This window comes from Salvelinus alpinus, chromosome 2 (genome assembly GCF_045679555.1).
Source record: "Salvelinus alpinus chromosome 2, SLU_Salpinus.1, whole genome shotgun sequence".
In the NCBI taxonomy this organism is placed as follows: domain Eukaryota; kingdom Metazoa; phylum Chordata; class Actinopteri; order Salmoniformes; family Salmonidae; genus Salvelinus; species Salvelinus alpinus.
This window is the reverse complement of record NC_092087.1, coordinates 127,305,652-127,322,069: the sequence shown is the minus strand read 5'-3', so window position 1 is coordinate 127,322,069 and position 16,418 is coordinate 127,305,652. Positions and strand designations below refer to the sequence as shown.

At 46.1% G+C, this 16,418-nt stretch overlaps 1 protein-coding gene across 1 annotated transcript; it reads left to right on the top strand.

The window, feature by feature from the left end:
* Positions 1 to 10,620: 10,620 nt before the first annotated feature.
* Positions 10,621 to 16,068, top strand: LOC139568706 (E3 SUMO-protein ligase CBX4-like). Its single transcript, XM_071390730.1, has 5 exons — positions 10,621 to 10,930; positions 11,118 to 11,161; positions 12,294 to 12,359; positions 13,967 to 14,033; positions 14,311 to 16,068. The coding sequence occupies exons 1-5, from the start codon at positions 10,862 to 10,864 to the stop codon at positions 15,712 to 15,714; spliced, it is 1,650 nt and encodes a 549-aa protein (XP_071246831.1). The 5' UTR covers positions 10,621 to 10,861; the 3' UTR covers positions 15,715 to 16,068.
* The last annotated feature ends 350 nt before the right edge of the window (positions 16,069 to 16,418 follow it).

Genomic DNA, 16,418 nt, shown 5'->3' with positions numbered 1-16,418 from the left:
TAATGATGTTTCGTGGTCCCTCCATCCCCTTCATCCTACTAACTCTGGCAGGGAGCGAGGGGGCATTGAAGGCATTGAAATGGAACACCAGCAGAACCAGCAACACCAACTGTCTGTCTCTTTTGTCTGTGAGAGAAGGCAGGACTTGGTTATTTATAGAGATTTTAACAGACTGGACTGGGCAGAAAGAGAGGGACTGGACAGGCTGGATGGGACCCATGGAGAGGAATACAGGGAAGGGAGGGATACAGGGACAGTTCTCTGGCATAGAGTGGTGTAGTGTCCCATGGGATGGTTCATTCAGCAATCCACAGAGCTCGATCGCTGTTTGTCTCTCGCTGTCTTTTTCTTTCTCTCCCTTGCTCTCTCCATCATTCTGTCGCTCACTCTCTTTTGCTCTCGCTCTCATATACAGCACATGGGTGAAATCCATCTTCCATTTATATTTCTCTCTCTCTCTCACTCTCTCTGTCTCTCTCTCTCGCTCTCTATCTCTCTCTCTCTCTCTCTCTCTCTGTGTAACCCAGGGTGAGAGATGTACAGTGGAGAAAATGTGGCCACCATGTCAAAAGCCCAGAGCTGGAGAGCCAAGCAGGCAGGCAAAGTCAAGAGAAGAATAAGGTCAAGATGAATACCAAGGCTGTATCCTAAATGGCACCCTATTCCATAGATAGTGCACTACTTTTGATCAGAGCCCTAGGCTGGGATGAGGGCAGATTCACGTAGGAAGTCCTATTAAAATCAATGAGAAAAACCCAGGATAATGGCCAAAGGAAGTGGGCTATTCAGGACCTAGCCCTAATCCACTGGTGCTCTATAATTCAGTTACATTTTTTATGACCAAAAAAGATATGATAAAAAGAACATGTATTGTCATTATGTAATAAATGCAATATAATCCACATATATGAATTTTATGAGAAAGAGCCAGGATAAAGGCCAAACGTTAATGCACTAGTGGGCTATAATTCAGTTCCACTCTGATATATAGTGTTATATGATATAAAATATAATACAAATAAAATGATAGAGCTTCCATTTCCCATTTATGGCAATAGATAATAGTCTTATAGCCAATAGAGCATTTTATTGGTCAGAATATATTGTGTATAACAAATACAGCCTATTGTCCTATTTAAACCAGGCACTGTGTAGGCAACTTCTTATTTCTTTGTTTGAAAATTGGCCAAACCGCTTCCCTCCATTTTAAAACAACTCTGCCAAATCGAATGATAATGATCCTTTTTTCCATAAAACATCATTTTCATGAATCCACTCCCTTGCCGCAGAGGAGGAGGCAGCCGCCGTTTGCGCTGGATAAATGAAAAGCCCCATTACTCCCTCCCTCTCTCACTGCACCACCTCCGGAAAATTAAAATTCAATCAAAATAGGCAAATTTGCTCCCCCACAGGACACCATTGAGAGGAGCGTGCGCCGTGGCGTAAGGTACTCCAATCAATGGCCTTGTTCCCTCCTCACAGACCGACCAGGAACTCACCATTTGCATGACACAGGAGGGTGTTCGGCTCATACACACACAGACACGCACACACGATACGCGCACACATACACACACACGGAGGATATCTGGCACCTCCAGGAAAGGAAGCGATCACGTACATAAGTTTCCATTGAGCTACGCTTTAAACCAACTTATAGCAGGGCTGATGTGGTCTGGTTCAAATCTGCAGTGGGCAGATAATGGATTTTGAATGGTGTGTGTGTGTATGTGTGTGTGCGTGCGTGCATGGGCTCTGCTACAGACACTGAAGGGCAGACGCATGGTTTCTTTCTCTCTCTCCCTCTCTTTCTCTCCTTCTCTTTCCCTCTTCTTCATCTCCTGCACGCTCTGCGGCAGCCAAGTGCTCAATACGCTATCGACTGGCTCACCGTGGCAACCTGCAGAATTCCGCCGCCTCCCCACAAGCCTGGCAGCCTGTCCATCGACCCCCCCCCCTCCCCCCCTCCCTTCCTCTCTCCATCCCTGCTTCCCATCCCCCACTCACAGCTCCAGGGAAGCGATGACGTGGGGGCTTCTTGCTTGGGAAAGAAAAAAAGAGGGAGAGAGAGAGAGAGAGGGAAGAACAGAGAGAGAGCGAGAAAGAGAGAGACTCCCTCCTCACCGCAGTAACGGTGACAATGGCACTAGGAGAGCCATTTCAGAGCAATGAGCCAGAAAACGCAGCCCCACTGCTGCCATTCATTCTGCTAAGCGTCACACTCACTACAGTCTATGGCACCACAATACAATTAATCTATCAAATAGATCTAATATACAGAATACAACACCTGAATGAGATCCATATGATAAAAACAGCTGTATCTACTGTAGCTAACGTATTACATCTAATAGGACTGAATTTAATATTACATTGAATATTCAAATTTTAGCACCAGCTCCTCTGGTTCCCCCCCCCCCCAAAAAAAATCTAATGTTAAGCATGTCAATGGAAATGGAAATCTAAAGCATTGCATCAAAACATACTGGATAAGTTCACATTAATGTCATATCCAAGTAGGAGAGCATGTAACGGACTTGATTTGCTTCCACCTCAGTAACCAACGTTAGCCAGCTAGCTAGCTAGCTTCCCCAATTAGCTTCCCTAAACTGAAAGGATATTCCATTTCAAATCGGCCCCAGGTCATCCATCTTGGATGAGTTTCCCCCCCGAAATGAGAACAGCATGGCGTTAAGACGGTTGCTAATCATTGTGTTGGGCTAATAATAATCCTTCCTCAATGGTTGCCGTCAGCAGCACTCGGCTGGACCTGGCTGGACAGCCAGTGTGATGGCACAGCCTAATCATCCCCCATCGGGCCCTGTCAGGGTGGCTGCAGGCCGCTCTTAACATTTAGACACACTCACAGGCACATAGAATACACTCCTAGACCCACACTCCTCAGCGTAAGATCCCCCCTCCCCCCCCTCTTCTCCCTCTCTCTCTCTCAAATGACTACTGGTGCCTGTCAGGGTCTCTCTTTTTCAATTTCTCTCTCTCTTTCTCTCTCTCTCTGTCACTTCTGGATTCACTAGGATACCATCATGGCTAGAGGGATGTTGGGGGATCTCCAGTGGTGGATCTTGAAACTCTCAGTCCAGCCTAGGCGACAGGTTAGAGCGTTGGGCCAGTAACCGAAAGGTTGCTGGATCAAATCCCCGAGCTGACAAGGTAGAAATGTGTCGTTCTGCCCCTGAACAAGGCAGTTAACCCACTGTTCCCCGGTAGGCCGTCATTGTAAATAGGAATTTGTTATTAACTGACTTGCCTAGTTAAATAAAGGTTCAATAAAATGTTAAAAAGCCTATATATATGTCCAGACTGGTGTATACTAATGTAGTACTCACTTCCAGTTGTTTGCTCTCATATTTTGGACAGGGTGGCGACCATACAGTAGTGACAGGGGAATGAGGATTATAGAGCTCTGTGGAGGTTTCTAAAATTCCCTTCAGAGGTTTTTAAAGCTCTGCAAGATCCATATGGCAGTAGGTCATCTTGGCCCAGGTAGAACCTTTTTAGAAAAGGGTTCTTAAAGAGGTCTTTGGGGGGTTCTTCGCTAGGTGAAATGGTTCTTCTTGGAACCAAATGGCTTCTACCTGGAACCAAAAAAGGGTTATCATACAAGGTCTGCCGATGAACCCTTTTTGAACCCTTTTTTTCTAACTGTGCCTGCCTTCCTGGTCTGTCTGTTTGCCTGCTCTCTCGACATGTCTATCTGCCTACCCAGCCTGTCTGCCCATCCTTGCCCAGTCTGTCTGTCTTCCCAGCCATGGCCAGTCTGTTCTTCTCACCCCGTCTGGCCCTCTATCACCAGCACCACTCTCTCACTGGGCCTCTTCCAGACCCCGACAGGCAACACAAATGGCGTCTGTGGCGCTCCCTGCCAGACACATGATTAGGGGCGGTTAACATTTGCCATCAGAGGTGCGATATTATAGTGGACCAAGACCAGGGACTCACTCCCTTTCTGCCAACTAACCCCACCTGGCTGCCAGTGAACCGATACATCACACCAACGACCACAAACGTCCACACAACCAACAGGAGCTTTTTATAGTCTTCTTTTTACTCTAATAGTTGACGTTCGCTTTTATTGTTCTGGTGCTTAAAGGATCCGAGCTACCATGGAAGCAGAAGAAGCCGTTTGAACGTCACGAAGAGCGAGGGGGGTCGTAAAACCGCGAAAGGCGCGGTCAATATTCCGATTGATGAACTGGTTTAATCTGGTGTGGCCGTGTGGAGTCAGAGAGGGAGAGAGAGTAGAGAGGGATGAGAGAGGTAGGCGGAGAGAGAGAGAGAAAGACAGACAGACGCAGAGAGAGGAGAGAGAGGGACGGAGAGATAGAGTACGTCACTAGTCCCTGTCAGAACCGAAGCAGAGGGGAGAGAAAAAGAAGAAAAAACATGAATAGAACATTCTCAACTGTGAGTCAGCTGACTGTTCAAAAGTCATGACTGTTACCTGCCTCTGACGTCCTGAGCTGCTCCGTAGACTCCCAACCAATTACTCTGCCTGTTCTAAGGAGAGTGTTGAGTCATAGTGACATCGTGGCTCTCTCCCCTGATGTGTGGAGAGACGTAAACAACTTGCGTCGTGACTGGTGAAGGCTGCTGGGAAGGCTGCTGTTTGACGTTACTAAAATGGCCCTCTGGCATAAAGGCCATTACGAATGAGTCATATATGTGTTTATTCATTTTAGAGCTTTGTGATGGTCCTTATTATGCATGACTGAATATCAGAGCCGATATTTCTTGAATAACCGGAATATTGAAGGTCAATAGAGATATTCATCACTCACAGTGGCACATTTGATTCTTTATTCCCATAAGAATGTGCCCCAACCTGGAAATTATTAATTTCGTAATTGAAAGTAAGGATTACTATGTGGGTGGAGGACTTAAATGATTGATTTGAATAAAAGTCACTGATCCTATTGACGAAGACCTCCATTGACAGCCACTTGTTTGGTCTTCCAAATCGTGATAGTTTATAATAGTTTAACAGGTGTCATTAATTCCACCTAATTAGCATATACATGGTGTAAATATTATGTTAATACCATGCTGTAGTATCCAGTTGAGTTAGTCAATGCCGAAGCCTAGACTTTGTTCTCCTGCTTCAACTCTCAAACCTTTCCTCATCCCTTCCCCCATCTGTCACATCCACCTGAGACTCTTCCTGATTTACCTGCCTGTACAGTCCCTTTCAGTTCTAAATCATTTTTATTATTCTTATCATTCTCCTCCCTTACATACTTGGACAATAAATTCCTCATTCCTGGTCCCTTCCTCTTGTGTAAACTCTCATGTCTTCTCTCCATACACACCCCGAGAGCCTACCGTTCCAGAGCCCCAGCCGTTCCAGAGCCCCAGCCGTTCCAGAGCCCCAGGCGTTCCAGAGCCCCAACCATTCCAGAGCCCCAGCCGTTCCAGAGCCCCAGCCGTTCCAGAGCCCCAGCCGTTCCAGAGCCCCAGGCGTTCCAGAGCCCCAACCGTTCCAGAGCCCCAGCCGTTCCAGAGCCCCAGCCGTTCCAGAGCCCCAGGCGTTCCAGAGCCCCAACCATTCCAGAGCCCCAGCCGTTCCAGAGCCCCAGGCGTTCCAGAGCCCCAACCGTTCCAGAGTCCCAGCCGTTCCAGAGCCCCAGCCGTTCCAGAGCCCCAGCCGTTCCAGAGCCCCAGCCGTTCCAGAGCCCCAACCGTTCCAGAGCCCCAACCGTTCCAGAGCCCCAGGCGTTCCAGAGCCCCAGCCGTTCCAGAGCCCCAACCGTTCCAGAGCCCCAGCCGTTCCAGAGCCCCAGCCGTTCCAGAGCCCCAGGCGTTCCAGAGCCCCAACCGTTCCAGAGCCCCAGCCGTTCCAGAGCCCCAGGCGTTCCAGAGCCCCAACCGTTCCAGAGTCCCAGCCGTTCCAGAGCCCCAGCCGTTCCAGAGCCCCAGCCGTTCCAGAGCCCCAGCCGTTCCAGAGCCCCAGCCGTTCCAGAGCCCCAACCGTTCCAGAGCCCCAGCCGTTCCAGAGCCCCAACCGTTCCAGAGCCCCAGGCGTTCCAGAGTCCCAGCCGTTCCAGAGCCCCAGCCATTCCAGAGCCCCAGCCGTTCCAGAGCCCCAGCCATTCCAGAGCCCCAACCGTTCCAGAGCCCCAGCCGTTCCAGAGCCCCAGCCATTCCAGAGCCACAACCGTTCCAGAGCCCCAACCGTTCCAGAGCCCCAGCCATTCCAGAGCCCCAACCGTTCCAGAGCCCCAGCCGTTCCAGAGCCCCAGCCATTCCAGAGCCCCAGCCGTTCCAGAGCCCCAGCCGTTCCAGAGCCCCAACCGTTCCAGAGCCCCAGCCGTTCCAGAGCCCCAGCCGTTCCAGAGCCACAACCGTTCCAGAGCCCCAACCGTTCCAGAGCCCCAGCCGTTCCAGAGCCCCAGCCATTCCAGAGCCCCAACCGTTCCAGAGCCCCAACCGTTCCAGAGCCTACCGTTCCAGAGCCCCAGCCGTTCCAGAGCCCCAGCCGTTCCAGAGCCCCAGGCGTTCCAGAGCCCCAACCATTCCAGAGCCCCAGCCGTTCCAGAGTCCCAGGCGTTCCAGAGCCCCAACCGTTCCAGAGCCCCAGCCGTTCCAGAGCCCCAGCCGTTCCAGAGCCCCAGGCGTTCCAGAGCCCCAACCATTCCAGAGCCCCAGCCGTTCCAGAGCCCCAGGCGTTCCAGAGCCCCAACCGTTCCAGAGTCCCAGCCGTTCCAGAGCCCCAGCCGTTCCAGAGCCCCAGCCGTTCCAGAGCCCCAGCCGTTCCAGAGCCCCAACCGTTCCAGAGCCCCAGGCGTTCCAGAGCCCCAGCCGTTCCAGAGCGCCAGGCGTTCCAGAGCCCCAACCGTTCCAGAGTCCCAGCCGTTCCAGAGCCCCAGCCGTTCCAGAGCCCCAGCCGTTCCAGAGCCCCAACCGTTCCAGAGCCCCAGGCGTTCCAGAGCCCCAGCCGTTCCAGAGCCCCAAACGTTTCAGAGCCCCAGCCGTTCCAGAGCCCCAGCCGTTCCAGAGCCCCAGGCGTTCCAGAGCCCCAGGCGTTCCAGATCCCCAACCATTCCAGAGCCCCAGCCGTTCCAGAGCCCCAGGCGTTCCAGAGCCCCAACCGTTCCAGAGTCCCAGCCGTTCCAGAGCCCCAGCCGTTCCAGAGCCCCAGCCGTTCCAGAGCCCCAGCCGTTCCAGAGCCCCAACCGTTCCAGAGCCCCAACCGTTCCAGAGCCCCAGGCGTTCCAGAGCCCCAGCCGTTCCAGAGCCCCAACCGTTCCAGAGCCCCAGGCGTTCCAGAGTCCCAGCCGTTCCAGAGCCCCCGCCGTTCCAGAGTTAGCACACCTGATTCAACTTGTTAATAAACACAATAATAAAAACCTCTGGAATTTTAACAATATAATATGGCTATTAAACCAGAATAGAAAAACCTGTATGGTTCTACAAAGAGCCTATGAGATGATTGAGAAAGGTTCTTTATAGAACCATTTTCCATAAAGGTTCTATAAAGAACCATTCAAAAAATAGTTCTATACAGTCTCAAAAAGGGTTCTAACCATAGCGAAATCATTTTTTGGAGCTACATAGAACCTTTTTTTAATGGTTCTTTATAGAACCTTAGGAAAGTGTTCTGTATAGCACCATACAAGTTCCAATTAGAATCTCATGAGCATTATTCTTTATAGAACCTTCAAATTAAGGTTGGTTACAAGCCAAAGAACCCATATATGACACTATATCGAACCATTTGTTTTGAGTGTGTATTTTTTATTTTGTGTATTCATTTTGCTCAATACATTTAGTTGAAATCCCATTTGACATATAGAGCCTATGAAGTACATGTCAGGCATTCAATTAGTTGTTTTATAAAAGCTTGACGTATATAATAGAGGATTTACTTGAAAGGAGGGCATATCACACTACAAGTCTTCTCAAATTCTTTATACAATCTGGCTGTTCATCCCAACAACCATGGCAACTGTAACCTAAATGAAATAGATCACTCAGTCCATTGTAACCTATTTGGTATACCTTGTGCTATCAGGAACATCATTCTCTATCAAGACAAATGAATGACTTTGAAAGTCCTTTATGCAAACTGTAATTTAAAGTTAAGAGGAAATTGTGTAGGCTATTTTCAGTCTCATGTGTGGTCATCATTCTATGTAAGAATGGAAATCTCCAATAAAACATTGAACCTGAGTTTCACATAGGTTTATTATAGTGAGATGAATCATGGTTATCTCTGTGGGTTAGAGGTTCATCAGTGATGACTTCATAAGAAATGCCCCTAATAAACATCGAATTACTGTAGTTTTGGAATGACTGGTTGCAGTTATGACGTGCTGCAGGCCTAGTCTATGATATAATTGTTCCTCAAATTGGCCATGTAGATCCCTTTGCTGGATTTTTTTATAAGTGACATTGAGCTTTCGGTTGCTGAAAGGGTCAGTTCACGTGTCGGGTTATTCTCCGAACTGAATGAGCATCGTATGGAGTTTGCATGGACATGATAACATATTAATTAGACTGCACGTGCATCGCGTTCCCTTGAACCTTTGAAACATGTGCCATGCGCAAGTTGAAAGACAGTGAAGTGGAAATGATGTGTTGGTGTCCATTTTTATCATTCCAATTACATCCATTGTTACATCTTTAACTGATATGGCTCATAAATTGTAATATTACGCATAGCCTATACAAGATAGGTGATACGACAGTCAGCCTTTTGGTGACATACAAATATGATTTTCCCATGGGCATATCAAGGGTCAGGTGTCATTGGAGAATACTGTATCTACTAAAAAAGATGGCAAAACTTCGTTTCAAATGGTTTTCATCCAAATAAGTGTATTTGAGTATTGTGGCCCTTGCAGTCAACGGTATGCCTCATTATTTATTTCGAAGAAGATTGCGAATGTTACAGAATTGCTGTTTTTTGTGACCGCTCAAAGCTTGCTGCTCGAGCCACAATGACAATGCTTTGTGGTCTTTCCTTTGAACCTACTGAAAAATAATGAATGTTTTGATAACGAGCGTGAGTATGGGAGTGAATTTGTGCGCAAATACTCTTGTGAATCTGGTCGTTCAACTAGTTCATGTGATATTTGTCTGGCGTTTTGAGCTCATTGCCTTATAAGGAAAGGAAGTCGTGCCTGTCTGCAATAGGCTGAACGTTGCCGCCTGCATGAACTGTTCTCCTTTAACCCTTGAGCTGCTGAATTTTATTTAGGTTTAAAATGATACTCGACGCTCGCGCCTTTATACCGAAAACATATAACGAAATAAATAACAATGTAGACAAATACCAAATAATTTCACAATGTGTAAGGCTTATACAATATAACAGATCATTTGACAAGCCAAATCTACGTGTGTATGTGTGTGTGCACGCGCGCGTGCGTGTGCGGTGACTATAGCCTTCTGTCAACATGTCCAATCTTTTTTCATGTTTCAAAAAGACAGCGGGCATAAGACACACACGAACCACCACCAGCGGCAATAACTGTGCTGTTGTAAGGTGCAAAAAAAGCAAACACACATTACGTTCCCTCTTCTATGTGCCAGAGGTAGGCCCATGCGTCTATCGCCCAAGTGATAACGCAGCGGCTGGTGTCCGTCAAAGTCGGATGGCAGAAATAAACGCGGTGGAAGAAATGCCAACCGGGTTTAAGACTAACTGATGTGACCTACATATCTCTGACACAACCACGGGCCATTGATGTGCAATGAAAATTCACTAGATGCCCCGTACCGCGACACTGGCGCTCGAAAAGGGCTTTACATATGACCTTGTATTAAGAAGGACAGATAATATGGATGGAGAGGGTAGATATTTATGGAAAATGCCTACCAGCACGACGCAGCCTTGCTCAGCCATTGGTTATGGTAGCCAAGTCACTAAGGCGAATAGCAAAGCTCACGTCCATGGATATTCTTTCAAAGATCCCTGTGTGAAGTCTTTGGAAAAAGATGAATAATAATATGGGAAACCCATATTACAGTCATCACAATCATATGAGGGTGATGATGGTTATTATTAGTATAATGTGTAAATTAGATTGGGGAGTGATTAATACGATCTTCTATACCTTAATTAGCTGCACATCATGTTTCAGTGTGCATAATGTTTGTTTTCTATCGTGGTTAAATGCTCAAGGTACCATTTATTGTATCATTCAGTTGTGGGCTACATAGGGCCTACCAGGTGTGGGACCCAAAAGTTGAATTTCAGTAGGCCTATTGATGATGAGTCACTCACACAATGACATTCACATCATTTACCCATCGGTTTCAGCCTTTAAGGAAACCATGGGTGTGTCCTTTAGAAATATCTACCATACACTTGTGACACTTGTGAAAACGTTAATGAATACGTTAACAAATAGGCTACATTCATTCAAATAGATCAAAGGAAATGGGCATGGAGCATAGACAATGGTAGCCTTGATAATTTTTTTTCATGATTTGGATGACATGCGTAAAAGGCAAATATTCAGTTACAATTCCCAATTTGACATATCATAACACAATATTATACTTTTCATAGCACCCTCTTGCAGTTCCATTTCACCCTACACATCCATGGGCTAAAGCATGAAACTGCCCCAGCCCCCAGAAGCGCCTCCTCCTCCTGACGTCACATCAATGGCTCTTTGCATGAACAGTTTTCTGCGACCCCTTCTCGTGTGCAAAGCCAAACGTATCGCACTGCCACTGCCAACGAATTCCGACTGGAGTGAGAGGGAAAGAGAGGGAAGATCGGAGAGAAGGGATATCTCCCGTATCAATTTGAACGTCGGAGAAACAGCACAAAAGCGGGCAGGGTGACATTTTCTACAGGCATTGGAAGAGAAACCTTCCCTTTGCATCGAATATGGAGCTACCCGCCGCGGGAGAGCACGTCTTTGCGGTGGAGAGCATCGAGAAGAAGCGGAATCGAAAGGTTTGAAAACACTTCAAATATATGACTGCTCAATATCCAAAAACAGGGTTCTTTGGTATCACTATACAATATATTGCGTAATTGATGGAAGTAAATTATGTTGTTGTTGTGTTTTTGCAGATAGACTATAATGTCAAAGAACCGCTAATAATCAAATTAACCAATATGTTCTCTCATCTGCGTATAGGGGAGGATGGAATACCTAGTCAAGTGGCGAGGATGGTCTCCAAAGTAAGTTAGCTTTTAAAATACTATAGCATACTTTAGTACTACCTTAGTAATGCAAATTAATATTTCAAGTTTTCAAGTGTGTGTGTGGCGGGTGCGTCTTTGCGCGCGTTGAAGCGAATGTTTGATTCGATCGATGGAGCTTAGGATGCCATCACTAATTGATGTGTTAAGCGAAAATTAAGGTAACGTGGGGTAACTAGCCTCCGATTAACATTTTCTAGTAATTAACTCTTAAAAGCTCAAATCTAGGTATCTTATTTAAGTTAAATAAATCAAATATTGAAACAAAATGGCATTGCACATCTCACTATTAATATCCTCACTATGACGAGGTTTTGATGTAAGGTTCCTCTTTTAATTTTCACACCAAATCATGTCCAAATGCTACAGTATATAAAGAAAATGACTGTATCTCAATGAAGTTATTTGTAGATGATTTTGACATGATTTGGACATGCTAATGTAGGTACCATTGACTTGCATTGGATTGCCCTAATGGTATATCTATAAAAAGTGTATAGATCTAACGTAATTTGAATATCTATGTAAGTTTTTCTAAATGACGATGATTTAGATCATTAGATCGACCTTACCTCAGAATCGTTTTGTTAGAGTGACTTAAAAAATGTAGATTAGACAGGTGACAAAGTGGTTTCTGTGAGAAATATAGGGGGGCAGTTACCCCGGGGACTTATTACCCCACGTTACCCTAATCGCCCTCATAATTCCCATAGAGTTAATGCTTGTGTTGACTTTGTGAAGTATACTTCCTTATTAACACTTTATAATGACCTATTTCCAGAGTATAGGCTACACTTTGCTCTTACTTTATTACACATTTATCAATAATGTTTATGTTTTGATGTAGGCCTATTTGGTCAAGACTGACTGATAACTGTTAACAGCTAACCTGATTACAGAAGGTGCCTGGCTACTTTACAATGGATTCTGTCTGCAACCAAGCGGATGACGGCCACATTTGATATATGGTTGTTGTTTGGTTGATAGAAGGCGACCTCTGTTGATGTTGATATTAATGTCTCTCTCTCTCTCTCTCTCTCTCTCTCTCTCTCTCTCTCTCTCTCTCTCTCTCTCTCTCTCTCTCTCTCTCACACACGTTCTGTCTTAATAGATATAACACGTGGGAACCAGAAGAAAACATTCTCGACCCGCGGCTGCTTGACGCTTTCCAAAACAGGTGAGTTTGACAGACTCGATTTGACGTGATAACCCTGCGTAGTCAATGGGGGGGGGGGTGCTCTGTGCGTTTGTCTGTGCGTGTGCGCGCATAGCGCACAACTTCTATCTCGTGGTGTGCGTAAAATGTGGCCTAATTGAATTACATTTTCCTATGGCAATGTTAAAACTTTTCAAAGCCCTAAAAAGGGCTTTTCTCGGTAGGCCTATAATAACAGTAGGTCTAAAAAGTGCTTATCTCAGTAGGCCTATAATAACAGTAGGCCTACACAGTGACCACACAAATCGGATTTGAATTTTTTTTGTAAAGATTGCGTATGACTGTTACAATTTTGTGGTCGACCATATCGGACATTGAATTGTCCCTATGTGATATTCTTAGGCCTATAACAATAGATTGATTGATTTTAGTTTGCCCATACCACAATAGGCTATCATCTTTCACAGGCTATATGCTTATGCAGACACCAGGGCCAAACATTCCTCGACTGCATGCTTTGTCTTGTCCCCCCATCCCCGCTTCATCTCAGCATGTATTGGACGAGGAAGGCACCGAGAACAACATTAGATAGACAAAAAGTGCACAAGTAATTGGTAATAGTAATTAGTAATAGGCGATATCCCTGTAACAACCGTAGAAGCATCCGCTTGAAGCCACCGTGTGCCTTTTCAAGATGCCTTGTTTGCTTGACAAGCGTTACTGTTAACCGGTAATTGCTAAACCTCATGTGGGGGTTTTCTGGACGTGAACACACAACCACAACTGCACTATGGCGCAAAAACCATGCAGTGACTCGGCCTGTGTTCGGGTTTGCTGTCATTCTCTCCCGCAGTGTGCGCAAACCAGCTTTTAAAAGAGACAGGTTACTCAGTAGGGAAAATGTTGACGGAGGGCGGTGTCTGTTTTCGCCATGATCTCTGTCTCTGAACGGTGGAGTTTTTTATTGTAGCTAATTACGTGACTCTCCAGGGGGCATCGCCGGGCAGAGTACCAGGCTATGAAAATATACGGAGTCGCCACCGTAATTAGATGTGCGCAAGGAGGAAAGGGGGGTGACATCAGTACTCATTGGGTATTGAATTACTGCTCTAGAGTAAGCATGGAAAACAGTTTGCTATAGGAAAAATATCCCATCCACCCGTTACATAGTCTATAGATGTGTAGTTAATTCAGACCCTGACTCTATTCCTTCCTTATATGGATTGAATGTTGAACTAAAAACTATTCATTCCATGTTGAAATTATTATTGGAGTAATGCAGATTTAGTCAGGCCTAAACCATACCATATTTGACATGAGAAGGACTTTGATATGCAGCAATGCCTGGTAAACAAGTAATAAGGATATACGCCTGTAGGCCCTACACTACATAAAGTATGAGATTTGTAATTCATGTCTCATGGGTTCAGTTAGAGGATCTAGTGGTAAACATGTGGATGTGACTGAGAGGTATTCCACTGATGTTTCATGTCACCAATTAGGATTAAATGGTGCATGGGATTTCCCCATAAATTACTGCATTGCATTACTGTATTTCATTATTGTTAGTACATCATCATTATTGTGGATGGTTTGAGTGACATGGTGGTGTTTTCTGTCTTTCACAGGGAGAGATACGAGCAGCTTATGGGATATCGCAAAAGAGGGCCAAAGCCAAAGCACCTGATGGGCCAGGTGAGTCTTCACATATTTTGAAGGGGACAATTAACTCCTGTTTTACGATACATTTGATCAAATAAATGTTACAAGTATGTATGAAAGGCCCTCACAGAACTAAACACAAGTTTAGAACTAAACACAAGTTTAGGGCTCAGGACTCACCCAAAGGTCATCTAGAGGACACCATTTGATGATAGCATTTTTCTAACCTTCGTTACAGAGAGACAATCCGTCAGATGGGGATGTCAACAAGTCCGCTCTATCAGTTAACTAACAGCTGTGTTTTTCGCAGGTCCCGTCCTTTGCCCGGAGATCCAGCGTCCTCTCAGGCCTTCAGGAGACCGCCCTGGACGAGGACAACCGGCAGAAAGTGGACCCCATCCAGACGGTGCGCTCGCAGACGCAGCAGTACCAGCTGAACAGCAAGAAGCACCACCAGTACCAGCCCCTGCTGGCCAAGGAGAGGGAGGCCGAGCAGCAGGCCAACGGAAAGAAGAAGCTCTACTACCAGCTCAACAGCAAGAAACATCACCACTACCAGCCTGACCCCAAGATGTACGACAGCACCCAGTGCATGAAGCCAAGGGAGGCCACCAAAGCTCCGGAACTGCCCACCAACCACAGCTGGAACCTGCCTCCCGCGCTGCAGCAGAAGTGGGTCCGGGACAAGGACTCTGGTTGCCTGAGCAAAGTCAAGGATATCACCATGGAGCTAAAGAAGCTTCCGGCTCACCTCAACGGCCACAGTGGCGAATCGGAGCAGAGCAAGGCCACGGCCAAAGAGGACGCACCGCTGTTGAAGGATAACGGTGTCAGCGACAGCAAGCTGAAGATCGTCAAGAACAAAAACAAGAATGGACGCATCGTCATTGTCATGAGCAAGTACATGGAGAACGGCATGCAAGCGGCAAGGATTAAAAATGGAGATGTGGAAACCCTTGACGAACCGCAGCCGGGCAATGATGATGATGCTGCAGAAAATCAACTTGAAAAGATGAGGCTCGTCCAGAAACTGGGTCTCACCAACGGATTCGCGAAAGACTGCAAAAAAGGGTCTAATGGATCTAACGTATTTAAGTGTCCTGCTGACAAGGTCGACTCGCCCAAAATGGAGCTTAGTGCGACAGAGCAGAATAAACATTTCAATGTCAAGGGTCAGAAGGAGGCTACAGAGGATCAGCCCCTGCAGCTGACCACCAAACCTAACCTTGCCCCTTGGCCCTTTGAGATGGGGGTTCATAGGACTCAGCCAGGAAACGGCTCTTCTCCAGCCCTCAAACGTCACCTTTCGGAGGCAGACAAGGGCGAGGACCGGGGTGGCTGTAAACAGTTTCTAAACTCCCGGAGTATCAGTGCACCCTGCACTGTGTCCTCACCTCCTCAAAGCAACTCCATGGACCAAAATGGCCACCATAGCCACAATGGCCACCAGGACGAGTCGAACCAGGACGAGCCCATGGACCTCAGCTGTGTGAGGTCCAGACGGGAGGCTCCAGTTCCCACAGAGACACAGGTGGCTCCTGCTGAGGAGGAGAAGACTGCAGAACAGACAAAACCGCCATTGGCTATCACAACAGAACAGACTGTGAAAGGGAAGCCTTTTCCTTCATTCAAGCCTTTCCTTGGGAATATAGTCATCACGGATATTACAACAAACTGTCTCACGGTGACATTTAAGGAATACGTTACAGTGTAACGAAGCTGAAAAAGACGATCTGAGGACGAGGGATTAACAGCAACTGTGTGAATTTGTACAAATCTGTGTTGGAACATATTGGTATTTTCAGATGTTTGAATGTAAATAAGAACCCTTACAGTTTACATTTAGTGGGGTTGAGATTCATTTTGTTTCTATAATTTGTATGTACGTAGCTTTGGCTATCATTCTCTAAATGAGCCCCAGAGTTTTTGTCATACTTGATGATGTAGGCTTCTAATTGAGTTACAAACTACTTTAGTACATGCTATTTTGACATATGGTATCAGGGCTCAGTGAAAAAGCACTTACTCATGTAAATATTATTTACTTTTGATAAAGGCTTTATATCCATTTTGCTTTACAGTCTTTGTTTCAGGTCTATATATTGAGAAAGAAAAAGTCTAGGTGTTGATTATTGGTAAATGACACCCTCTTTCAGTTTATTTGCCTGTGTGTGGTGTGTGTGCACACAAGTGAATTACGTGTGTGTGTCTGTGCGTTCATGTGTAGCGACGTTGCAAAAATGATGGGCCGTGTGTGCGCATATACAGTACCGGTCAAACATTTGAACACACCTACTCATTCAAGTGTTTTTCTTTATTTTTACTATTTTCTACATTGTAGAGTAATAGTGAAGACATCAACACTATGAAATAACACATATGGGATCATGTTGTAACCAAAAAAGTGTTTTATATATT